General features: G+C 41.3%; 1 protein-coding gene across 1 annotated transcript in view; it reads right to left on the bottom strand.

The window, feature by feature from the left end:
• Positions 1-3769: 3769 nt before the first annotated feature.
• Positions 3770-27323, bottom strand: part of OTC (ornithine transcarbamylase) — a 31294-nt gene continuing 7740 nt past the window's right edge. The window contains exons 4-10 of the mRNA XM_058800340.1: positions 22057-22144; positions 16163-16316; positions 8657-8779; positions 7905-7958; positions 7650-7799; positions 6703-6840; positions 3770-4158 (exon numbers count right to left, since the gene is read on the bottom strand). Coding sequence (XP_058656323.1) covers positions 4099-4158; positions 6703-6840; positions 7650-7799; positions 7905-7958; positions 8657-8779; positions 16163-16316; positions 22057-22144 — 767 coding nt within the window. The 3' untranslated portion in view covers positions 3770-4098. The remainder of the gene's footprint in view (positions 4159-6702; positions 6841-7649; positions 7800-7904; positions 7959-8656; positions 8780-16162; positions 16317-22056; positions 22145-27323) is intronic.

Genomic DNA, 27323 nt, shown 5'->3' with positions numbered 1-27323 from the left:
CTTTGTTCTCTCCTGGTTGTCCAGGCTCCCCATTCAGCCCTCCCTAAGTTACAGGAATCATTTGCAAATTCTTTCTGCAGGCCTCTTACCTGCTGTGGTTACTGTGCTCTCTCCCTTGTAGTACACAGGAAAAAAAGCTGTTCTTCCTCCTTGAGAAAATGATAAAGAAGATTTCTGCCCCTCTTTGCCTGCTAAATCTCTAGTTAATGTTAGCTCACTTTTGGAAGATCACAGATAACCAAAGAATTCCCCCACTGATGTTAATGTGCTGCAGAACAAGAATGTACAGGGTCTGGGAACTGCTAAAAAGCAATCCTGTACTTTTCTTTCTAGGCATAGAATAGGAGTAATCCTCTACAGGCCATAGTGAGGAGTGGTTGCCAAATCACTGGATTTGGGGCCATCTGAGGTGCTGTAGGATGTCCTTGCTGGCCACCAGTTTCTGCCCTCAGTGCCCCATTGCTCCTGTGTCCCATCTGCTGGATCTGTGCAGATGTTTCCAAGACTCCCAGCTATCTAAAATGACATCAGAGTACCTCTGGGCCCCTGTGGTCCCCATGGCCTCAGCTGGGATCAGAGCCAGATTCAGTACTAACCTTGGATCTGCACCTGGACTTTGAGCACCAAAGTTAGCGTGAATATTCCCTGTTGGGGCACAGCACAGCCTCAGTGCTGCCTGTGTGTGAGGTCTGGGTGTGCCTGCTCAAGCAGGAGCACACAGCCAGCCCTGCAGGGAAGAGGAACAGGACAGGAGGCATCAGTCCATCCCTTGTGCCTCTGTGAAGATGGGTTAGGCTGGGAGCTGCCCCCACAAGTGCAGGGTCACCAGAGCACAGCCATGCAGATGTGTGGGGTGAGATACTGGACCAGGGCATTATTGAATGAGTCAAATGTGGGTAAATCTTGATAGACCTGAACTGACCCAGGGCTGCTCTCTGCTCTCTGGGTCACACAGAAGAGCAGGACTTTTGTGGAAGGAAGGTCTAGGCTATCAGGAGTCAGGCAGGAACATCCCTGTAAAAACACAGAGAAAAACAACACCCTATCCTTCAAGTACACTCAGCAATGAAAACAGCACTCCCACAGATTAAACCAGAATAAATGTAATGAAAAATGAAAAACACTGTAAGCTATTAGTTATGCTACCTGTTATGCATTTGGTTTAAGCCCTTTGAATGCTGATAAACTGTTTTCCCCTGTAGAAAATCTCCCTGCATTATTGCTGCTTTCCTTATTCACCGCATTTGCAGTCATCACTAGTAAATTCAAGTAATGAATTAATGAGGAGTCTGGGTGGCATCATAATGCTGTCTTGCACACTACCACAGCTACCACTCAGCAATTCCAGGATGCTTAAACCTGCCCAAGTGGATTAATCCTTGCAGTGCTTTTCTGTTGTATGTCAAGGCAGTGAAAGTCCCTACAGGCATAACAGAAACCCTTCAGGGCACCACATTTCAGGGTCTGTGGGGCAGAAAGTCTATTTGGTACCAATCCAATGCCTCTAGGAAGTGTCAGATCTGCTCTGTGAGCACTCTGCAGACAGTCTACACATGTTCCATAAATCTGCCTGCTGGGATGGTTTTGGCTCCCAGCACACAGGCTGGGTATTGCACGTGCAGCAGGGTGTAGCAGGTTCAGTGATTCCACACAGTGGAATCCAGTGCTCAGGATATGTGAAGTCCACCCAGTGTTTCTATAAAGCACCAGAACAGCTCATGGTGTGAGTAGTTTGTGCAAGATAGAGCAGGGGCTGTCATCCTTGTGTGTTCACAGAGGAATAGAATGAAGTGAAATCACCCTCCTGGAAATGCTGGACCCTCTAACTCAGACACCATGCCAGCAGCTCTGTGCATGTGTTATAAAAATGTCGAAGGGATTCAGCTGCCTGGCATCCTGCTCAGACTCCTGAGTACAAAAAGAGTCAGCACTAACCAAGATGCATGCTGGCTCTAATCAGAGCACTGAGAATCAAAAGAGGAGCAGGATTGTTAAACTGCTCACCCTGAAACATTTAACTGTGCAGCTTTGGTGTTATAAATGTGTGTGACTTCACTGAGAGTACATTGAACAACACCATAAACCTGGTACTGATGTGGCTTTTATGAAAGGACCAGCAAAGTGAGCTGTCTTACTCTCAGACAGCACTAAAATCAGGTCAATGGGGACATCTTCAAATTTGAGCACATGAGCAGCTCACCAGGTCCAAGAGGATCAATCCTATTTCTACATATCTTGCTGAACTGGAACCTAATTCAAAAAACAGGACTTACTGCAACCATATACAGAAATATACTGTATTCCATGCATTTTCCTCCACATGCTGAACTGGGAAGTTAAACATTGATTTCTAGCACATACCCTATTCCTACATCATTGATGCAGCTATATCTCTGCTGAAGTGTAAATGTTCATTGAATTATTGAAACACTTATAATGTTGTAAAGGAAAATGTTAATCTTAACAAGACACACAAATGCCTGCAAGAACAAGAAATCAATTGTAAATAGATAGGAAAAAAAGTATCTTTTTTTTCATTTCAGTGATTTGTGGCCCTGCAGTGAACTCCAATTTGGAAAGGAACTGAATAATGTTTTGCAGCTGGTCAGAAAATGCAAACCCATTTGCAGAATTTTTTAAAATATCACAGACATTGTCCCAGTATTACGGTGGGGGGGAAAAAAAGTGAAACTATTTAGAAACAACAAAGAAGGTGTTTGTTAATAGTGAACTCAAAGCTTTACCTGAAATATTACATGAACATACCTAGATATCACAAAAACTACAAATGTCATGAATTTGTTTGCTACAGAGAAGGAGTAGCCAAAATGTATGGTGTGTTACAGTGCAAGGCAAAATGCAGCAATTTCTGCAAACAAGCTGTATGTAGTGCCCTTTGAGTTTGCTTAGGAAAAAAAAAAATATAATATTCAATTCTTTAGCCAAAATTCTGTTTGGGGAATGAAGGTCTAGGGGAGATGGGCACAGAATGAACCAGTTCCTTCTGGCTGTCTCTCTTTGCTGCATCCAGCTCTATTCCAATTCCACAGCAGTATCCCCCTGCACCAGCCCACAGGAATATAATGGAGGAGGATAATGCTCACAAATTCTCTGTATTTTTGGTGTCACACAGGAGTGGGATTTGGAGGTTGGCTGGAGAACAGAAACAGGAGCCAGGGTGCCCAGGAAATGCAGACAGCCAAGGCAAACTGCAGCACTGCTGCTCCACACACACTTCCCAAGATCAGCAATTTAATTTTATGTCTGTTGTATTGCTGCCTGGAATCAAAAGACAAAACTTTCCAAACAACATAAGAGTGGTAAGATAAAAAGCAATTCTTTAATGAAAGTTTTCAGGTGCACAAAAATGGCTCTGCACACATGTGATACAGGATTTGTATAATTTTTATAAAGTTAATTTATTGGTACATCTGGCCAGTACATCCAATCAGAGATCAGTTGCCCCAGTAACCCACCCTTGGCTCTGCCCCTCTGGAGCTGGTCCAGGGGTTTTTTTTGTCCTATATGTTGTTATGTCTCTCAAATTCTGGTGGAAAACAAGATGTCCTTGTTAGAAATTCCCTTCTTGAGAATAAGACTAAACAGAATTTCAAGAATGTGTTAGAAAGGGTTAGCTTATTGTTCTAAAATGTGAGAGAGGGGAGGAAAAGCACTATAAACTATACAACTATATATTAAAAATCTACAAAGCGACAAATATATGAAAAAAGCTAAAAATCTTTATAAAAATCAATATCACACAGTGCAAGGCCACCACACCTACACCTAGATTATACCATGCCTGTGCATGGGGTAGACCCAACCATTAAGGTACAACCTTGGAATGTGTTCCATGATGCTGATCCCCTAAAAGGAGGGCCAGCTGGGAGCATCCAGATGAAAAGCAGCTTCTGCAATGGTGTTTATTGTCTTGAACATTTTCAGAACTGTAATGCAATATTATACAGCTAAATATATGGTTTTATTAAAAAAAAAAATCACTCATTGCCTTTGTCCTTTATGAAGAAGATCTATGTGTTTGCAGACCAGAATATTCTGCTGATGAGGAATATTTTTCTCCTGGCAGGAATCCAAGCATCAAAATGTGGGTTTTTGTAGCTGTGGTGAGTAATCTGTCAGCAGGGAAACCATGACAGCCTAGAGGAGGAAGAGAAGAAAAAAATCCAATCACATTGGAAACAGATACTCCATAAAAATAAATAAGGGGGAAATATTTTCCAGCTCTGAAGCCTTGTGTTGAAAGTTATTATCCTGACAAAAATGGTACACTCAGATTTATTTGCTAGAATTTCTTATGATGAATCAGGCAAGAGCTGAAAATCAGTGTATTGCAGCTGATAGATTTTCTCAGTGTGGACAAAATATATTAATGGACAGCTTAGGAGCAATTCACACAAGCATTTAGATCAAATGCTGAAGCCTTTTTGGCATGTTGTGATGTATTCTCTGCTACTTCTAGGAGATGCTGTGGGTACCCAGACATCACATGGGCTGGCTTGTGGATTCCAGCACTTTCCATTAGCATCAGTGAGAGCCACACCAGAAGATGGGCTCTGAAATTTATCCCAGTTTAACTGTACTTTCTGTAATGAAACATGGAAAATCCTCACTGAGGTTAAGAGTGTGCCATCCAGCCCTGCTGCCCTGCCTGGCCAGCCTTTGGCACAGCTGTGAAATGGCAGTGATTTAGTCAGGTAAATGAAATGTGGTGTTGTAGCAGCTCTGCTGCCCCTTCCATGCCTGTGCTCACAACAAATCCCACACTTGCCTGGCCTTGATAAGGCTTTACCTGGTTCTTTACCTGGTGCTGTGATTTCACAACAAGGTCCGACTGCACATTGTTATTCTGGCCCAGCACTGGGTTTGTGAGGGTTCTCCAGGGGCTGTGGTCTTGTTCTTCCTTTCCCCTCATCACTGCCAGGTGTGGAAACCCAGGGCACTGGGAATATTTCTCTGTCTGCTCTGGGGTGCCCTGACCCCCAGGGGAGCAGTGACTCTGACCCTCATTCATGGAGAAAGTTTCCCAGACTTCAAGATAGACTGGAATCCACAAAAGTGTGAAATAGATTATAGAGAGTAGTGTAGGTGTACCACTTGGTGAGAAATTGAGGTTTTGGGATTTTTAGTATGTTGTGGATGGAAGCAAGATGGAGGCTTTGGGTGGAGGCAGATTGTTCTTTACCTTCTTCCTCCTTCTCCATGGGTTTGGGTGGCATTTTGTAACTGGGCAGAAAAGCATTGCAGCTCTTTGGGATCAGTTATTGGGTTAAAATGGAAAATAATCCAGGTGTCAGCTCTTTATTGGATAGTTTAGCTTTAAAAGACCTTGTAACAAGAGATTGTTGCCATTTTGTGCCTTCTAATGAAAAGCTGCCAAACTCACAGTAGTGAGACTGTTTTACTGATAAGAAATAATAAACACCTGAGTCCAAACATGAACAATTCTCTCAAGTGCCTTCAATCCAGACCCAGAGAAACTGATAGCCAGGGCCAGCCAGGCACACAGAGGTGTCTGAGTTACAGCTGTGCAGCCCCTCAGTGCTGCCCATTCGTGGCTGCATCTCAGCCCTGCTTGCATCTCCAGCTGAGCAAATAATCTATTCTTCAGTTTGCTCTCTGTGCTACAAGTGGTAGAAAATACTATATAAACACGACCCACACATTCATTATTTTTATAGGTTGATAAAATACAAAGATGACATTTTCCTTTCATCCCCCCAGCCCCCCCAAAATGTGCATCTGGAACCCAAAGTAAAGGGCTTCTTTCTTTTAAAAAATAATATTTAGGGCAGTTAGAAACATTGCAAAATTAAAACAAAAAATCCAAGCACTTTGTTGAATTTTAAGGACAAAACTATGATTTTAACACAAATTTGTTAGTAATTTTGACTGTGTCCAATGTCTGAGGTTTTAGCAAACACAACACTAAACCCCTTATTTATTCATTTGGAGCACACCTAGACTTCATCTCAGAACTCTGACAATGCCATCTCTGTTTTTCTTTTTACCTCTGAAAGTTTTCTCTAGCTTTTGTCAGCTTGGTAGATCGAAAGCCAAAAAAAAAAATAATAGGCTACTGAGATCTGGCAATAATTTTCTGAAATTCCAGGAATGCTGAGAGGGGAGTTGTGGTTTATGTTAAATGCCAAGTGTCCCTCATGGCTCCCATGATCACACAGCGTCACCCACACCATAACTTTTCAGGATTATTCAAATCTTTGCTCTTCCAGCATTTTCTCAGGGAAAGTTCCCATTGGTGTCAGCAGCAGCTTTTCCTGAGAGAAAATAACTGGCTTTAAGTGTTTGGGAAACTGCAGTTTCTAAACCAGACCCTGGGACCTCAGCATTTAACATGTTTTAATTGAGAGGTTGAGTTAATCATTAGAGTAAATCCAGTGAGTTAATTACCAAAAATCCCAACAGTTTATATTGTAGATTTCAATTAGTGATAAAACCTGGGTCAAGCAACAGCAGAATATCACCAAAATAGATCACATTTGTGCCCAGAAATATTTGTGTTACAAATGTTTTCCATAGTCAAAATTGTGATGTGCTCTGGGGTAAATTTGAAACGTATGTTTTAACATTCACTATTTATTGTGGAACCAGGTTGAATTGAAGGTAGAACAGAATTGACCCGATTCTCCAAATAATGTTATCTTTATTTCTTTTTATTCTTACCATAATTGTCCATTTTCTGTTTTCAGCCTCCTGGAAAACTAATGACTGTGGAGAATAAAATACTTCATCATCAACTTCTTCAGACTTTCTGGGTAAACAGTGTAAAAAAGTCCAGTTGGAAGCAGCAGATTTTGCAGTCTGTAGATTAAAAAACATATAAAATGCAGACATATGTGAGGACATTAGCAAAATCCTTAACTAGTAAAAAAGTTAACAAATTTTATATTAACTCCCACTCTGGTTACTTGGATGATGAACTCAGAAGAATTCCACAGACTTCAAAAGAATTCCTCATCTGTGAATAAGATGGGAATATCTCCATGCAAGTCTGTAAGAGTTCAATGCTGACTTCACAAAAGTCAAAAAGTCACTCCAATTTCTCTGAGTTTAGAAGTAGAGTGAAACCCTCTCTGCTGCACATGTTCTGGAGCTGGATCCCGTTGGGAAGCTCTGAAAGAGGCCAAGCCATGTGGAGTGTATGATATAATTAAAACTTTGTTATCTTTGTGAGGTTTTCTCAGCTGGAGGGAGGTTTGCATGTGGCTCTTCCATGGCCCCACTCAAGACCCCCAAACTCCTGCTTGGTTGATGTTGATTCTTATAAATGCAAAGTGTTGCTCTGATTTTTTAAGATATTCTAAACCTTCTGATATTTACATTCTTGTAACGAACTTTCTCACACACTTTATGTAAATAACTTATTGTTTTACGTTCCTTTATGGAAGAGAAATTTGATGGACTGTTGGTTTGTCCAGTGTCATTGGAGAGGTGGCACTTTCACCCTCCAACCCACTGTCACTTTTAAAAATCTATAAATGTTGGAGTTAGAAAATAAACTTCCCCTTTTTCACATTGAGAACAGCGGTGTGTGTGTCATGTTGTTTTGTGTCCTATGGTGATATGGAAACTGTGAAAACATAAATAAACCCCAAAATCTCAGTTTTTACCTGCATTGTAATCTGATAACCTTGAAAAGCCTTTAGTCTTTCTTTCTTCTCCTCCTCTTGTCCCATGCTTATCCAAGTGTCTGTGACTAAGACATTGGCACTGTCTGTAGCTTCCAAAGGGTCTGTTGTGAGAAGCAACTTGGTACCATACTAGAGTGAATAAAATTAGGAAAATCTTTAAGACAAGGAACTTCATTTATAATGATAATAAACTCTATTCAAACTATTCTACTGGGCTGTTTCTTAGGCTCCTACCTCTTTGGAGTTCTGTTCACTTATTTTAGTTATCCTGAGGTCTGGTTCAAAGCCCTGACAAAAGAGATGATGGGTAAGACATCATTATACATGTGTTAGATCTTCACTTATCAATAAGAACAGTTAGAAAAATACTTATTGAACCATTGTGAACCATTGGCCATGGAAGAAGAATACCTTCAAAACTGTAAAACTTGAGGAAACTGTTGATTTTGTTGAAAGTTTATTTTGGAGATAAAGTGGTGAAAATTGTTCTAAAAATATAAGAAAAATGTATTTTGACAATTACAGAATTAAATGCATATACAACATTTAATTTTTTTGTTCTAAACTGATTTAAAAATATTTTATATTGTATTACAATGCAATATAAAATGCTGCACATTCTAAAATGCTGCACCACCAATTTACATGAAATGAGACGCAACACTTCCACCTATCTGAAACAGGCCTAATTTTTTTTTTTTTTTGGACAGGGAAAGTGCATTGGATGGCTTTGTAAGGCTTTATCAGATGGAACTGTGATCCTCCATGGTTTATACTCCTGTCATGTATTCCCATTTTTGATGTTGGGCTCAGTGGAATCACTCCTGCTTTGCATCCAAATAACGGGATTTTGTACCTTGGTTCTGAAAACAGGCACTCGGGATAGATGCAGGCACCCCCAGCTGGGCCCCTGAGCCATGCCTGAGTGTTTGAGACAAGCCTGGTGCAGTTTGCCTTCCTTTCTGCTCAGGTTTGCTTTTCCTTACCCTGGGAGTGGCAATCCTCAGGTGCATTCCCAGCTTTGCAGCGCTCACCATGAAGGAGTGCAGGACGTTGTTGCCGTCCCCGATCCAGGCCATGGTGAGCCCCTGCAGCCCTCCATAGTGCTCCTGCCAAAGCAACCACAAACCCTGGGGTTACATTCCAGAGGAGCTGGCAGGCTGATGGACAGGAGGGAATGATCAGAAGGGTCTGTGCAAAGGCAGCTGGCTGCCTTCAAGTGCTGCCTGCATGGAGCACACCTGGAATTGCTGCTCCTGCAGGATGGTCATGGAAGGGAAGCCCCCCTGTCGTACAAGAAGGGCCAAGTGCTGCTGCTTCCCCTGGAGAAGGACATTGTCACAGACACATTTTATGAAAAATCCTTTCCTTAGGATTTTTCTCCTGAGAAGCTGAGAAGCCTCAAAAACAAAATGTAAACAATGATTATGTGCTGCTGTGGAATGCAACAAGTAGATCTGTGATTGGTCTCCAATAATTGTTTCTGATTAATGGCCAATCACAGTCAGCTGGCTCAGAATCTCTGTCCAAGACACAAGCTTTTGTTATCATTCTTTCTTTTTCTATTCTTATCTGGCCTTCTGATGAAATCCTTTCTTCTATTCTTTTAGTATAATTTTAATGTAATATATATCATAAAATAATAAACCAGCCTTCTGAAACATGGAGTCAAATCCTTGTCTCTTCCCTCTTCCTTGGACCCCTGTGAACACCACCGCAGGACACATTGGCACATGTGAGAAGGACACATTGACACATGTGAGAAGGACACATTGACACATGTGAGGATGACACATTGGCACATATGAGAAGGAAACACTGGCATATGTGCCACGTGGTGAGGCTCAGGCTGAGAGATTCAGCAGCCGACACAAAGTGATTTTAGCATCGCTGATGAACAGCTGTTCTTTGGGCCTCATAAACATCAGTGAGTGTTGGAAATTATTACTGTAGAGATAGTCTAAACGCCTGGAGTGGAACTCCTTCCAGCTTTCCCCCAGATTGTGAAAATATCCCAATTGAGGTTTGCTCTGGCTTGGTTGCCTCTGCACACTGTTCCCTATGGCCATGGCAGTGCCAGGTCCTGGGGGTGCATCTCCACCCCCAGCTGCACAGGACAGCAAAGAGCAGCACTCTGAAAGCAGCTGTGCCACTCTTGGCCCGCAGCATTTGTTCTCCACTCTTCAGCCAAAGAGTGCAGGGATTTTTTTAAAAAAATGTGGATTACCCAAACTTGAAACAGCATTACAGAGTTAACTGTGGCTTTGCCTGGCGGCACTTAGAGCCTGGCCACGTGCAGTTACTCTGTCCCTCCACCCCAAGCAGATAAGGCCTAAGGAGGAACAAGAGTACCAGGAGTTACATCCAGAGCAGGACAATTTGAGGCTCCTTAATGGGCCTTGTTTTAAATATCCATGTTTATAGGCACTTAAGCTGCTACCAAAATTTTTACAAAAACATAACCAAATTCTCCTATAAGCCTGCCCTGTAAAACTCTACCTCATGACTTGAAACAAATTCTGGAGAGCCTTTTATTCTTAGTTCAAATCTGGGCCATGCTACAATTGCATTGTAGTAGCTGGAAGCCAGACAGTGTTTCAACACTTTGTGTGACATGATTCAATGCTTGTCAGAGAGGATAAGCATCCACATTGTACTAAGTGGCAACCTTGCAGGCAGTTGCAGAAAAGATGCCAAAAGACCAAACAGGAAAAGGGCTGGGACCACCCCCTCCTCTCCTGGAAGCAGCTTCTCCTAAACAAATAGTTTGTGAGGTTGTTCTGGAACAAAGTTATTAGCATTTCTTTCAGTGACCACAATTTTGAGTCAAAAATGGTAGTACTTGAAAATTGAATGACATTAAAGTGCTGTAAATACCTAGACTGGATAGAGTCCTAGACTGTTCAGGTTTAAGGGCTAAAACTATGCTATTGCAAAAATATTGCTTTTCAGATAAGTTTGTTAACAGCAGGCTCATTTGCAGAGGTTGGATGCAAGGGCATTTACAGGAGAACAAATCAGGACTGTGTGGACATGGAAGTTATTTCAGTATAACCATTCTGCAGGTCTCCAAGGATCTTTCAAAGTCCTTCCACATCTCCTAGCAATAGTGCTGCTAGGAGAAGGCCAAACTGAAGCATTTATTTAAGGTGTTGTTTCCATTTAGAGCTTAGTGATAGCTGAGACCAGAACCCACAGCCAGAAGCAAGTGAGACAGTCCTGAGTTCTTTTCATCTCACTGTTTAAAAATAGACATCTCAGCCTTAATACTCAAAGCATTGACTAGAGTCACAAATACACTGCTATGTTAAACAACTTCACCTTACTGCCAGCTGCTGCTCTGCATTAAAAGAAGCCCAGTGCATACTAAGTGCTCTCCTCTGTTTTCCCAAGCTGCTGGCTGTTACAGATAAAATATGGAGTACTGGACATGTCTGTATAATGATCCCTGATATGCAGTGCAAATTGCAAACCACATCTGCAGTGACTACTGTGTAGAGTGGACATAGCTGAACTGATTTTAATGAAGATGTTTAGCTAATGGAAAGAGTCATAGCAGGGCAGAATCAAGCCGTGTGTGTGCCAGTGAAGCCTGTTTTGTATCCTGTGCTAGGCTTTATGCTGCCACTGGTGCACTGCTGCTGTAATTCAAACCTCTTCATCTAAAGCCAGATCACTGTGTCTGTGACTGTACTGCTTATAAGCAAACACACCCCCTCAGCTTCCAGCAAAGATGAGGTGACTCTGTTGGTCAGAACCAGAAAGCTTGGAGGCAAAACAAAAGCTACAGTAAATAAGACACACTTCCCCTCCCACCCTCTCCCTCTTGTAGTATGTGCTTACACAATCACACAGGTGAAATCCTGCTGAAAGTGTTTTGCCATGATAGTAACACTCTAAATTAAATGAGAGCCTTTACAATCAATACCTGCTGATCACCAGAACCTCTGAAGAAATTTCCCCTTTGCATCCCTCCCCAGTTTTTACAAATTATGTCATATTGATGTAGGCTTTACTCCTGCATGGGTGCTCTGCAGTTTCACTCTACATTTGGAACATGACTCCTAGTAAATCCACACAAAAAATAACACATTTAGAAAGTCTAGAGCCCTTCTCCCTTATGAAGGTTCTTTGACAAAGTAGTTATTGCTGCTGTAGTGCCATAAATCTTGCCTGTGTTATTTTCATGAAAAATCCCAGCTAAATAAGTAATACCAATTTTACATTCAATTTTCTCACCCTCATGTTGCTTTTATAATGTTTCATTCTGTTCTTATCCATGGCTGCAGTGTATCAGTGTAGGCAACTCTTGGAGAAAATCAGTCTGCTCAGTGATTTGACCCTGCTGTATGTGTGGAGAAGCCTGGGTTAACTAATTGGGGACATTTGTGTCTGCCTCTGCCTGGACTTGCTTCCAGCGAGACTGAAACTCTGACACCATTATAGATTAATTCTGAAATGTTTGACCACAACTGTCATAACAGCCCTCAATTAAAACAAGCTTTTGAATAATGAATCAATAATCTGTCAAATTTTAAAATGGAATGCCAGGGACTAATCAAAGCTTTAGCCCTTCAGGAGACAGTGCAATCCAGTAAATGAGAAACTGGGCAAACTTGGATCTTCTGCTTCTCAAACTGGGCTTAGGGCAGATGCTGGGCCAGTTCTTTCTTATTCCCACACTGGTTTTTGTCCTGGTTATTGATGCAGTATATTTTAGAAGATCAGGACAGATCTTAGTTGGGATTTCTAATTGTTAGAAAAATAAGGATGATTATGGTGATGAATTTGAAAATTGTAATAATTTGAGGTCTTGGGATCACACAGCAAGGAGAATTTGAGAATATATTGCAGCCCTTTTCTAGCTGGGCAGCATTATTTGTTATGCTGTTTAAAAAGAAACCACCGATGTATTTCTTATGCCAACCGTTGCTTTCTGAAAAAGAAAATTCCCCCCAGACCAGTGACATAAAAAGCTAGTGGCATATGGATCCACTCTAATTACCAGTCTGGCCAGCTAGAAGCGAGCTGATTTGGCCAGTGACATTAATATCAATTGAATCAATGTCAATAGCCAGGCTGTCTCTGGAATACAGATGGTGTGATGCTGCCCTCCAGCCACGCTGAGCAGAGCAGAAGCTGAGCCACAGCTCCTGCCCAGGACACTGAGAGGCACTGGGTGAACTCAGCTCGTGGCTGTTTCAGAACAAACAGGGCACTTCAGGCGCTCAGTGTGTGCTCACAAACTCACAGTCTTTAAAGGATAAATCCCCAAATCCTCAAAAATAGCTTATTTATGTGTTTGCAACCATTCCAAGTGGGTTATAACTTGAGCACACTCAATTCAACACAACCTTTAAGAAGGAAGATAGTGTATATATAGGTTAAGTAAAACATTTTTCTTGCCTTAATGGAGGGCATTAACCCTGAGCACAATATTAAAGGACAGAGCCAGCTTAGACTTCAAACACATGAGGGGGTCCAGGTCGCTCAGGAAGAAGGCACTGGGCAGGAAGATGCTGAACCTGAGGAATCTCACCCCAATATCCATAACAGGAACACACTGCATGATCTGAAAAGAGCATTTCCAGGATGAGAATTTGCTCTGAATACAGAATGAGAATTGACAGCCCTGAAAATAAACCAGCTGCATTGTTTGGGGGATGCAATGGACTATACTAAAATGAACCTGTGAAAAGAGAAAAGAAGCTATAAACAAGAAAACATTTTTTCAAAACAAACCATGCAATTATGTAGTTTCAGACCAAAGAGAAAGTTCTTGAGGAGGGTTCAAGAAGGCATACAACTAAATTAATAGAATATAGAAAATGGAAGAAGAAAAATGTGCTAAGCATGAAGAGGACCAGAGTGAGTATAGAGCTGCACTGAAAAACAGAGAAGAAAAAAAAAAAGAAAATAAAAAAAGTACATCTTGGGTATGTACTGACAGCAGGGAGGAACAGATCCAGGCAGGAAAATATTTACAGGGATAGGGAAGAGACATTTTTTAAAGAGAAATAAGCTGCACAAAATCTCTAGTTACATTTAAATATTAGGCTAGCAGTCTGTGCCACTACTGTAGTTTGCATATATGTATAAATCAAATAAATTGCCTTTGTATTGCACAGAAACGGTCTAAATGTTATGTATGGTCTTTCAACTCATTTAAAGAATCAGTGGTACCATTCCACATCCTTCCTGTATTAATCTACTTGCAGGCAGGACTTGGATGACATCTTGCTGAAAATCCCATAAGAAACTTGATTGGGCTAAGTAGCAACCAGACCCTGTGGCTCACACGTCTTCAAGAGTTAATCTCACTTCTGTGGCCTGGTAAAGTTCATTATATGATTAAAATGTTGTTTCATTACATGCCACCCCCGTCTTCTCCAACTCACTGTACAGTGCAAAGAGGAAAAAAAGGGAGCAGAGGGACAGAAAGGGAGAGTTCAGGCAGTGCCATCACTCACAGGGAGCTGCTGAGAGCTCTCCCCTGCCTGCCCCTCTCTCCTGGATAGGAAACAGGAATGGAAAGTGAGTCAGCAGCCAGCAGTGCAACATGCCCTTGGCACAGCAGGGTGGCCACCCAGCTGCCCTATAAAGATCTCCTGACAAATTTTGGGCTGAGGAACACGCTGGAAAGAGTCAGGGAGAGATGGGTAGATGGATGAAGTGGTGCTCTGCCTATTGGGCTGAGTGTGAAAGTGCTGCAAATTTAAAAAAAAAAACTTCCTCATCTGTATAAAAGCTGAGCCATTCTTTGTGATCACTGTAAGCGCTCATTTTGTCATGACACCTCTCCATGTCTTTTGTTTGAGCACCAACTACTATGGACCTGTTTCTTCATCACCAAATTCATCCTCCCTGGTGTTTGGTGCAGCAAGAACACCCACACCTGTTGGTGCTGCCCCTGGAAGTCAAGCCAGGGAAGAGTGCAGCCCGGGTTCATATTCACCTGGAGCTTCTGCCACAGCTGTCCTGTGCAAGGATGCAATGGAGGAGCAGAGGGTGATCAACAGGGCATGTTCCCATCCTGCTGCTTTCCACAGGCTTCCCCCTAAGATCAGTGCAGAAAGAGATGCATCTCCAGAAGGTGACTGGGATGCTCATTGGACTCTCTTCATTAGCTGGAGGTGGAGTAGAGGGCAACAGCACTGTGAGCCTGGGTGCTGGAGTCAGTCAGTGGCTGAGATAAAACCACATTTAGGAGCAGAGATACCCATGGCTGTGTGGGCTGGGAGTTACAGATTGCTCTGGAGAGTGTTACTCACAAGTGATAAAATACTGATTAATAAGGTGTTTCCAAAACAGAACACCCCACAAAACACAAACAGAAGATTCTCCTGACTTTTGTTTGCACACAGTGTTAACAATAAAATTATGACATTCTCATAATAGCTTACTGTCTCTTATGCAATTTGAACATTGAGGCTGGCTCAATGTGATCTCACAAATCTCCCTTATCCTGAGGTCTGTAAGCATTTTAGTCTTTAGTTCACCAATTTTTGCTGGCCTCTTCACCATGAATATAAAAAATTTACAAAAAATTACTTAAAATAAAGAAGTGATTTTCACCAAACACATGAGCCTTCCAGTACTTAAGGTGTAAAGCATGAATAATTTAATATTACTCGCACTTGATCTTTTCCACACACTGAATGTCCCATAGCAAAGTCCCCAACAACTGAGAAACATAGCTGAATAAATCAGAAAATTATTCTGCCCTACCATTTTCAAGCAGTGTGGTTTTTATTCATTCAGAAAGTAAACAAGGTCAGAGGAGTTCATCATAGTTGTCAACCAGCCCTGCAGTATAATAATCTTTTTTATAAGCCAGATCCTCAACTGATTGTAAAACCATACAGTCCTTCTGTTCACAGATAAACATCTGGTATTCTGTGTGTGTAAAATATTATCCAGTTGTCAGATCCACTGTTACATTAGATGAAAAATAAAAAATACAATCTCTTATAACTGTTCTTTGAGGTGAGAAAGGTTTAAACTGGTTAAAGTGCCTGAACACTAAGTGTTGGTACTGGTAACATTAACTTGCTTATTCAAAACAAATTTGTTCAACCATTTCCTAATACATAAATAGTGATTCCTTTTAAGATGTCCACAGATTAGGGAGGAATCAAGAGCAAACTACTGAGTGTTTTTAAGCCAATGAAAAAAATCTGCTGACTTTGCCTGAGCAAGATTCTCATCTTTGTCTTAATATGTACAGCCTTCTGTACATTCTTTGGATTGCAGACTAATTCCAATAAAATACTTAATTTTATGCTTAACTTCAGTCCCCCACTACAGCTGATAGGACTATGTAATTGTTTTAAATTAAACAGGTCCTTAATTGTATTGCTGGATGAAGATCTCTTTAAACAACAAGTGCCATATAATTGCTACTTTGAAAAACCTAGAGATAAATGGATTTGAAGATGACTTCCCCAAATACTCACTAAGAATTAGCAAAAAAAAATTGTTTATATTTTTACCTGAAGAGTTAGGTAATCAGCTAAAATCTGAAGAGGATGGTATAAATCAGACAATCCATTGATTATTGGGACTGTGGCTTCTTTTGCCATTAGGTCCAGATCATTATGGTTATAAACTCGAGCCAAGATTGCATTTGTCATGCTGGACAGCACCCTAGAGATGGCAGAAAATACTCAAGTCAAACATAATAAATATACCACTATTGCACTCTTCACCATGCAACACATAAATATTAATGAGAAATGGTAATGAATCAATATTTTTCAGCTATCTGAATAATTTATCATGCCTGCAGAACTGACTCAAATGTAGTCATTTAACAAGCTGCTAATAAGTAAGAAGTTTCACTTCCTAACACTACTATAGTAAGTAAATGAAAACTGCTGCTCTATTTTATATTCTTTCCTCTTTAGCTTTTCATTGTAGATGGAACATTGATACATGTTAATCTCTCTGAATAAGATAAGAGATTATGTGATAGTGTGACAGTTAAAGAATTGGATAACCTCAGAAGAGATAAGGTATATGATTTTTTCAGTCTTTTAGCAAAGAACAAATTCAGCATTGACTGAATATTATAGACTCTGTATGGTAGCCTGACTTTGTGAGGATCAGCAATACAGATCTTAGATTACCACAATTGTTTACTGATCTTAATAAACACAGAAACACAACAGGCTGGGATTGTTGGTCTGCTTTCTCCTACCTACACACCTGTGTATTGACTCACAGGGTTCAAGTAATGCCCAAATTTCAAACTCAGAACAAGGGAAGGGGTTGCAGAAGCCCCTGTACCATTCTGGCATTAACTTCATTTGCTGAAGTGTGAAAGACACAGGAATTAGCATAGTATATTCTGAATTTTTTAGATAAATTAAATATGGATTGGAGCTCTTAATTTCTCTGCATTTCTGTGTTTTAATCAGGCCCTGAAGCTTGACTTTGAAGTAGCATTTTGTGTGTTTTCATATTATCTGAAATAGGACCTTGAAACAAAACAAGGGAGGACTGAATTAGGAAAATGTGGAAAAAATCCTTGCAGTATCTGCCTTCCTGATTAGCCATGGCAAATTCTTGCATCTCCTCTTGTGGAAATAAGGCTGTTAGTACCATCATCATCAAGGGCTCCTGATGAAGTCAGTTATAAGAATTTTCTACTCATATCAGACGCTCCTCACACAAGCAAAGCTCTTATAAAATTACAAGATTGCCTGTAGAGCTCTCTCTGAAGAAAAGACTGTCAATAGAAGCTACAAATGAAAAGGAGGAACTGAACAAGGTATTTACTGATTACAAAGTACTGGAAGAGTTACTGTTGGTGCCATTATTTCTTCTCAGCTCACCAGTTCCTTTCTCAGGGGGAAACCTGTTTTGTTCTGAGCTGGTCATCATGGATGTGATGCATGGTTCCTTTTGTTAGCCATCCCACTGGTGGATTCCCTGAACAAGACACAGCCAGCCCCCAACAGTCAAGGAAAGGGACAATCATATTGGGAAATGGCTCACTTTCCTTATAGCTTTTTTTTTCTTTTAGGATGTCAGCTCAGCGGATTCCTATTTGACACAGCTGATCAAGAAATTAAAGAAGATGGTTCCTTCATAAGGTATGCCATTAGGGAAAATTCAGTCATAATCAACAACTAGTGAAAACTGCTGGATTTTCATCTTTAGTCTGTTGGAAGTAGATATCAGATCTATTAGACACCTACCAGCAGGACATCAGACAGTCCTTCTGCCAGCATTTCTAGATGTCATGTTTTACAGTAGGAAAATCAGTGGTAAACTGGCTTTATTTTTTGTGAAAACAAAATGAAACTGAACTTGGGGAAAAAAAAACACAAATAACCCTCACCTGGAGGTCTATGATTACAGGAGAATGATTAAGTCTCCAGTAATTTAATCAGTTGAAAGGAAATTGTGTAAGGCTGGAATTGCATAGGGGAAAAAAAGTCCTGAATATATAAAAGAGTCTTATCAAAGGTGAAGTTTTGGAAGCTGAGGGCTGTAAGCACGAGTTCATCAGGTGACTACATTTAATGTTCTTATTTTATCAACTACTAGGTCTTTCTCTCTTTTCATTCCTTTTCAAAACCATGAGACTATCACCTTCAAAATCCCAGAGCCTGGTAATATGTTATATTGGAACATTGAGTACATTGAAATGTTGCATTTCTCTCTTTTCAAAGTAATTTTTATTTGTATGGAGAAAACCTGAATTTTTTTTTACCTCAGCTGTATCCTCTGAGGCATCCAAAATGAAGCACAAAGTATGCCTTTTTGGTATGGCAGACTTTTGAATTTGAAAATGGGGCATTTGCATATGTTTTGTACAGAATACTGCTATGCAAGGTAGTTTTGCTTTTGTTTTGACAGTTTATATCCATTCAAAAGCTTTAAACTTCTCACAAAACCACTTCACTTTCACTCATAGTCTCACAGGGACAGACAATGGATGTGTTCTCAGCAAAATAAACCCGTTCCCCATAAATGCAGAGATTAATGCCCTAATAATTCCAGTGGTTAAATCATCCTATGAGCTCTTCAGAGCTCCACTGAACCTGAAGATGGCCCCTGAGCTTTAGTGGTGCCCAGTGGAACTGCTCTGCAGTGGGAAATCCAGACACAGTACTTATATTTCATTTCAGGTGACAGATCAGACATGTTAAACAGCACTGAAAGGCTCACAGCTCCTTAATGGACGGAAACTTTTTGCCACAGTGTCAGCATAAATGTAAATGTCTTGTGAAGCATGGAGAAACTGATTTATGAGCAGGTAATAAGTCACTAAAAATATGTTCACAGCAGCAATGCTTTCAACCCTCACCTGCAGCAGTTCTAATAAAACCTGTGACTTTTATGGATCTGTGCCCCTTTTGCTTTAAGTCTCAATCTCAAATACTTCAAAGGCCTTCAGAGCCCCAGACACATGCCTGTAAATATTTGAAATACCCTCTGGGTCTACTACAGGCATTCTTTTTCTGTTCTTACATTATCTGAATGAGGTTGGGATGTCATCTTTCATTCACAAGAAGCACCAAGGAATTAACACTCCAGTTGTTCTTTTGGGTAAACTACTCAGCCTTGATTATGCAGTCAGTAGTATTTCTGCTAATGACAGCAGGAGTGGAGCAGAGCACTGGGACTGTAAGGATTTGGGAAAAGCCCCTGTCCACTGTAGCAAGAGAGAGTTGTGACTGAGCAGAGGAGCAAAATCCCCAGGTAGGAGTCATAAATAGGGGCTTGTCCCAGAAGAGCAAGCAGTGACAGAGAAAAGGGGGCTGGAGGTTTATTTGGGAAGTAGATATTGTAGAAACTTTATCCACAGAATGGGAATGCCTTCAGAATGGCTGGAAGGTTTACTTGCTTCTATTTATTGCCTTGTTTCTTGTAGTTTATTGTCTGCCTTTTTCCTTTTTTGCTTGTGCAAACAAAGGTCATTCAGGACACTGTAAACAAAAGATTTAATGTCCCTTTACTACACATTTGGGAAGAAGAAGAAATGAAAACTAGTTTATATTAAGCATATCCGTTTTTGCGTCAGATTTCCTGTAGGATGGGCATCTGACTGGCAGAGAGGCTGCAGGTGACAGTCCTGCATGGCTGGTGGGACAATGCTTGCAGAGGTTATTACAGAAAAATGTTTTGGAAGGGCCCTGACTTCATCCTTGCCCTTCCTGCAGGTTTGGCTGCTGGGGTTTACAGCCAGCTTTGCAGTAGTGCAGATGAGAGCTGCAAGGTGATCAGAGAGGGAGCACCTTGCTGCCAAGGAAAGGCTGAGAGAACTGGCATTATTCAGCCTGGAAAAGAGAAGGCTCCAGACTGACCTAACTGCAGCCTTCCAATACTTGAACAGAGCCCACGCAAAAGATGGAGAGGGACTATTTAGGGGCTTCAAACTGACAGAGAGTAGGTTTAGATGATTTTAGGAAAAATTCTTGACTGTGAGGATGGTGAGGCTCTGGCACAGGTTGCCCAGAGAAGCTGTGGATGCCCCATCCCTGGCTGTATTCAAGGCTAGGCTGGATGGGACTCTGAGCAACCTAGTCTAGTGAAAAGTGTCCTTGTCCATGACAGGAGGGTTGGAACAAGATGATACTTGAAGTCTCTTCCAACTCAAAATATTCTATGAACAACATGATATTTAAAGTCTCTTCCAACTCAAAATATTCTATGATTCTGTTGTTGCAGCTCACTTTGATTCTGGCAGATTTATGTATCTAGCAGAGAGTTAAGCCTAGTACTTCCAGGCCTCAAGGGATTGAGATTTTTACTTTCTACTATCAACACCATATGTCTTCCATTTCAGTAGTAAAAAAACAAGGAAGGAAAATTTAAAATGTCCAAATGTTTGATATTTTTTTCTTTAATTTTTGTTGGATTTCACCGCAGAGAACAGCAACACAGTTCTCAAACAGTGGTATTCAGCAAGAGAACTGTGGTATTCAGCAAAGGCAGTGGAACTCATCTGCCTGATTTGCACATTTTGAATCGAGCCTGATGACCTTGACACTGCATATCTTTCACCAGAACAAAAAGGACCACTCAGACACTGCTAACCTTCCAACAGCTGGGCCTGACTGAATCAACCTCAGGCTGCAAAAGGACTGCCTAGAAAGCAGGATAATGCTAAGGCTGGATGAAGCTTTAATAGCTGGTGTGCCATGGTAAACAGCAGGAGCACCTGCAACACAGGACCTCATGTTCTGCCAGCTTTCTGCAACATCAGAGGTTGCAGAAAACCTCTGAGCTCAGGTCCTCCCTGCACAGCAATGGAGACAGGCTGCTCCCCACCCCTGCATGTGGGACTGGGCATGACTGGCATCTTCCAGGGATGCCAGAGAGGGCAGGGAGCCACAGCCCAGCCTCCACAGCAGTCCTGGCAGTGGGTACAGCTGGGAAGGAAGGTGCAGGAAAATCTGAAACTGGCTACAAAGTGTTGGTCCAGCTTCATGCTGCTGAAATGAGGGGATCAGAAAGGCCCTCAGTGCCACCCTGCCACTGCAGGGACACTACTTCAGCAGGCTAAGGCCCACCAGCAGCCGGCCTAACAAACATAAATTGTGTCTTTGCTTTTTGATTTTGCTCCAAGGGCAGCAGAACCACAAGGTTTGATATTGGATTGTGATGCCATTTCCTGCTTCAGTTTGAGTCTTGTTAGAATATATGTGCTGTCATCAGTGGAATTGCATGACTACTGAGGTTCATAAAATTGTTCCATTAGTAAATGTAGCTCTAATTAACACTCTATATGCCAAAATAGTTCTCAGTGTGGTGTCACCATGATATTTTCTGAAAAATCCCTTCTCCAGGATTTCTTCTCCTGGGAAGTTGAGAAGCCTCAGAGAAAAATGTAAATAATAATTATCTGAGTCACTTCTCCTGTATTTGCTGCTTTGGAATGTGGTTTGGAGATTGTTTACCAACTGGTGCATGGTTGATTGGTTTCATGTGAATTGTTTTTAATTAATGACCAATCACCATCAGCTGTGTCAGACTCTGGCATCAGTCACGAGCTTTCATTTTCATTCTTGTTAAGCCTTCTGTCTGTATCCTTTCTATTCTTTAGTATAGTTTTAGTATGGCATTATGTAATATCATATCATATCATAATAAATCAGCCTTCTGAGAACATGGAGTCAGATTCTCATCTCTTCACCTCGTCCTGAGGATCTCACAAACACCACAGTGTGGGAAGTGTAGGATAGCTTGAGAGGATGGAATAAAGTTTTACTGAGCTACAGATTCTGTGAACTGATCTGTAAATATTTAAGAAATTTGGACTAGCTTCTGGCATTTTCCAGAAAGAAAATATCAGCTCCCAAAATTCTGTAAGACAGGTGTCAGCCCAATTAACAACCAAATGCAGTGATCAATCAAGTGACATTCTACCAACCTTGCTGTATCCGTGAGACTCTCATTAGTGCCCAGATGTATATCTTGTGTTGTAAGGAAGGAAGCATGTCCTCCAAGGAGAGCAAATCCTACAGTGAGGAAAAATGTAAAAAAAAAAAAAAAAAGAAATGAAACACCAGCACTTCATATTTGCAGCCAAGTTTAAAAATCTTCTTGATAGAAAATACATTGTCAAAAATAGAAGTAGAACTCAGCAGGACATCAAAATGTTAAAAATCTTAGCATTTGACACACAAATGTCAAATAAATGTACTGTGGAATAACCCCACTCAAATGTATTTGTTACTGAAATCCTTGGCCATGAGTTCCTATCTGTGATCACAGGAACAGTGATTCCAGCTCCAGGGCTACACATTGCCACAAGCATCACAGTTGCTCCCTGTTCAGAGCCAGGTAATCCATTCATCACGCTGCATTTCTGCTTCATGGGGCTTTGCATCCTAGAAGGACCATCAGAGTCACCTGGTGCATTTCCACATCCTTGCAAGGATCAACATTGTCTTTCATGTAAAGTCAGACAGAAAACCCTCCTCACAACTGTAACAAACCTGAATTTGGTCTCAAATGACCAAGTGCCCTAAAAATGATAATGTGAGAGAGAGAAGAGGAAAGGTCTCAAGCCCTGCCAGCATCCCTCTACCTTGCAATAATTAGGAATTTACACGGAGGTCCAAAGAGCTGGATGGATTAGCTATGAAGAGTAAAATCCATTCCCGAGCAGGAAACCATGGAAATTTGAGCATCATTTAAGAGAAGAAAACACTTTGGGGAACTTCAGAGGTGTCTGAACAGTGTTTTGGATGAAGAAAAATTACATGTTAAAGGCAAATCTCTGGTTCTCTGCTGCTTTACTTTAATGGCACCACCAGTAGAAAGTTATAAAAAGAAACCATCCGACACAGACAGGGAAGAAAATATCTTCTTTTCACCAACATATGAGTCTCTTTGTCTTTGCCTGGTTTAGGTCTGAAACCTCTTTCCACTGAATCTGAGTGTAAAGTCCCTCATGGCCACACATTGGGAGGATAGGGCCTGATGGGGCTGTTTTATGAACTGTCACAGATGGTTTAGCATAATCCTAGCATGGGGAACAGGATTCCACAGCTGGGGATGTACACGGTGTAGGATCTGAACTGGGCTGTATGTAGCCTTGTATGGCATTTTCTGTGTGATAAGAACAACTCCCTTCTAGTGCAGAAATTTTCTGCAGGCAGATCACTGGCATTTCTGATGGAGGAAATTGCCAGAGAATCTTAGCATGGACAAACCAGCCTTGTTGAGACAACACTGTGGGGGTGTGAGTCTTTTATTGTGACATAAATCTAGAAAGAAGCCCATCTTTATATTTCCAGGAAGAGAAAAGCTGCACACAGCACAGTAGAGACTCCTACTTTGTTTACCAAACTGTGATGTTGTGGAGATGCTGATGAACTTCATGCTGCTAGGAAAAAAAATTAAAAAGAGAGAAAAGAAGAGTGGAAAAGGAAGAAAAAAACAGAAGAAAAGGTCAAAAGCTGCTCAAGCTGGCTGTATCCATTAGATGGCACTGCTGACAGATTCAGCACTGTGGCTTCATCACGGTGGTTGTACAGGTCTGCCATGGATTAAAAACTTCATCCCACAGTTACTCTTTAAAAGAGGATTAATCCAGGACTGAACATTAAAACCTTTCACAGATAAAACCAGCAGGTACAGGCAGCAGGTCTGGGCCTCACAGCTGGGCTCCTTACACAGAGCAACCCTTATTAACTTCCATCTCCTGCCAGCAGCAGGGATGAGGAGAGGTCTTCTGCTTTGCATCAGTTCAGCCAGCCTCGGGAGTTTAAAATACAATAGATAAAAAAAATACCAGCAAAACATTTTCTTTGGACTGCCTCAATTTCCTTAGATGTCAGATTAAAAGTAATGATGCTCCAAGTCCCACCTAAAGGGCAAATTTCTGCTCCCCTAACCAGTGTACACTCATTTTATTGAATGGACCCTCTTAAATTTCTTGTTGTTTTCATTAAGGATTGCTCCAAATCTCAACAATATTGCAAGTCACACAGAGCAAACTTTTAAAAATGAAGCACCATTTATTCTACTGTTACTTTTTTCACCTCCCCTCTGCAGCTCAGACACAAACACTGTATTTAAAGAACAGTGTATACAAACTACACATTACAGCCTGTATATTCAGTGCAAAATTTTAATTGAGGACCTCAAGGATGAACTGTCATTGGCAGTAACTTTTCTTTCCCAAATTCTTGTGGATTTTTTGAGTCATATACAATTACGTCAGGTATTTATTCCTGCAAGTTCCACACAATACAGCAGCTCTGCATTTTAGGATTCTAAATACATACACTTTTGTAGATGATTTGCAGTCCAGGCATGCTCCAATGGACATATTCTGTTTTCTAGAAATGATGCCCAGGTAAAAAACTGGAATCTGAACATTCATTCAGAATTGCTAGACGTCAGGCAGGCCAGTCAGAGCTGCCACCTGGAGTCTGTGTACATAGCAGAGCCCTGATGTGTTGGGCTTTCTGCTCATGAACTGGCCATCTGTGCAGGGCCTGGCAACATATTTTCACACAAAACTTTCCAGCTGGAAATACAGGAGCTCTGTGCTCTAGCTTTGTATATAGTTGCAGAGACAGAATATTTTTCAGATTCTTTCATCCAGACTGCCAGTAGAAAGTGAAAAAAAATGATGACTTTTGAAGGTATGCAGGCACCAATTCAGCAAATAAACATTGGAGTGGTGTGTTAAACTGGGAGATCTAATCCTTTGTTGTCACAACCTGGTCATATCCAAGGCCACATGCTAAATATTTATATGAATTGTGATATCTTCAAGAAACTACTACATGTTCATACTGCAAATCCAGCATAGATTATTACCTCTTGTCCACAATTCTCACTACTGTTATTTATCAAAATACACAGTTTCACTCCTCAGGCTGTGGCACATTATTGACCCCACTTATGCAGACTCTTTCAGACAGGACATGAGTGAAATCTTCATGCCAGGCTGTCCCTGCTGCATGGGCCAAGAGGGACAAAATGAATCCTCTAATTCACAGGTTGGCTACACAGGTCTGGAGCTGTTACCTGGAGACACACACAGTCATCTTCTCAGACTCAAAGGAAGGATCTTCTTCAGAATTTCAAGACATATGGATTTGCATTTATTAATTTCCTCATTGCCTGCCTGGACTTACAAAGTAGAAAGTATTTTTCCATTTAGACTAATAACAAAGAACTCTCCTAGGCAGAAATTGCAGAACATTCTTAAAGCAGAAGCTAAAAACTGATAAGCAGTTTTTAAAAGTTATTTTTAAGCTACTCTTTTAAGTGAAGAGTAAACTAAGGTGCATTTGGACCTTCTGTAATGAGGCCAAGCTAAATATTACTTAGCCACTCCAACAGAAAACAGACCCTGTACCATGTATTATCATCCCCACTTTAGTTCATATGCTACAATGCAATTACTTCTGTGATTCTGTGTAGCAGTCTTTAGGCATGGCCATCATGTTCCTCTCCCCACACTGTGTAGGAGGAGTGAATTGGGAGTAATTCCACTAAAGCCAGGGGCACTGAACCCCCCCTAAGGCTGTTAAGATCTTGTATATTCCAATGCACAACAAGAGAAGGTAGGCTGAGCTTTCCTACCTGCCCTGTTTCCTCTCCATTTCTGCTCTGTGAAATATTGTCTGCATTCAGTGTCTGGGAAATGCTTGGATTTATTTATGACTTATTCACTAAAACATAACTGCAGCTGTATATTTTAAGAGCAACAGTGACAATCAGATTATTTTACACCAAAGCTATAACAAAAACAGGGCATTCAACTTGTGCCATACGTGAGGATGTTTATTTTACAAGTAATATATGACCATATATGAATAGTTCTGTTTTCAAAAAGTACACAAAATTTTATGCAGAATGGGTATGGGATTCTGGCTGTGAAGAGCTGACATTTTCCAGTGTAATAGCAGATATGTCACATTTTCCAATAAAATGGCCAGTGATAGAAATAAATCTCCTAGGCTTACAGAACTGGATTTACTTTGCCACTACTCTATGGAAGTTACTTCTAGTTCTGCATTAAACTTACAACATCACTACTTATCTTAGATATAGTAAAATTATATGTGTTTCAGAAATACACATTGGGACAAGATTAAAGAGGCAATTAATTATACCCCAAAGAGAGGTTTATTATTCAGTACAGTTGCAATGTCATTAGAATAAAACAGTTCAGAGAAACAGGATGTTGGAAAACTTTAAATATCAACTGATTTATTACAATGCATCATAAATTAATGTTTTGATAATCTTCAAGTAATCTTGACAACTGGAAGAAATGCAAAAAGGTCACTCTTAAATTAAAGGGCAAGGAGAACCCAGAGAATTCAGGCCAAGCTGCCTCACCTCAGTCTGTGGGAAGGTGATGAAGCAGCTAATCCTGGGAACCATTTCTAGGCAGATTAAGGACAAGAAAATTGTCAGGAATAGTCAGCATGGTTTCACCAAGAGGAAGTCATGCTTGAGCAGCTTGATCAACCTCTGTAGTTCCATGACTGGCCTGGTGCATGAGGGGAGGGCTGTGGGTTTTGTCCACTTGGACTGCATGGTGTCCATTGACAGTGAATCCCATGAGATCCTCCTAGCCAAGCTGAGGATGCCTGGCTGGGTGAGCAGAGCATGGGATGGCTTCACAACTGTCCAATGGCCAGGCCTGAGAGTGGTGGCCACCAGCACAAAGTCCAGTTGGGGGCCAGTGACCAGCAGTTCTCTCAGGGTCCATTTGTGTCTAGTCCTGTTCAACACCTGTGTTAAGGGTCTCGATGACCAAGTGTGGTTTCAGCAATTCTGCTGTTGACACAAAACTGGGAGGGATGGCTGGTACATCATAGGGTCATGCTGCTGTCCAAAGGGATCTTGACAGGCTGGAAAAATGGTCTGACAGGAGCCCCATGAAGTTCAGCAAGGAGAGATGCAAAGTCCTGCACCTGAGGAAGAACACCCCCTGCACCAGGATGTGATGGGGGCCTCCCATCTGGGGAGCAGCTTGGCAGAAAAGGACTTGAGGGTCCTGGTGGACAGCAAATTGAACATGATCCAGCCATGTGTGTACCTTTCCAGCAGGGGTGGTAAATGGTGTCCTGGACTGCACCAGACAAATACTGCCAGAAGGTGGAGGAAGGTGATCTTTCCTCTTTATACAGCACTGGTGACCTCAAGAGTCTGGATTTGGGG

The sequence above is a fragment of the Ammospiza caudacuta genome, chromosome 2 (genome assembly GCF_027887145.1).
Source record: "Ammospiza caudacuta isolate bAmmCau1 chromosome 2, bAmmCau1.pri, whole genome shotgun sequence".
Classification (NCBI taxonomy): domain Eukaryota; kingdom Metazoa; phylum Chordata; class Aves; order Passeriformes; family Passerellidae; genus Ammospiza; species Ammospiza caudacuta.
Note: the sequence above shows the minus strand (reverse complement) of the source record. Positions and strands in the feature narration are given on the sequence as shown.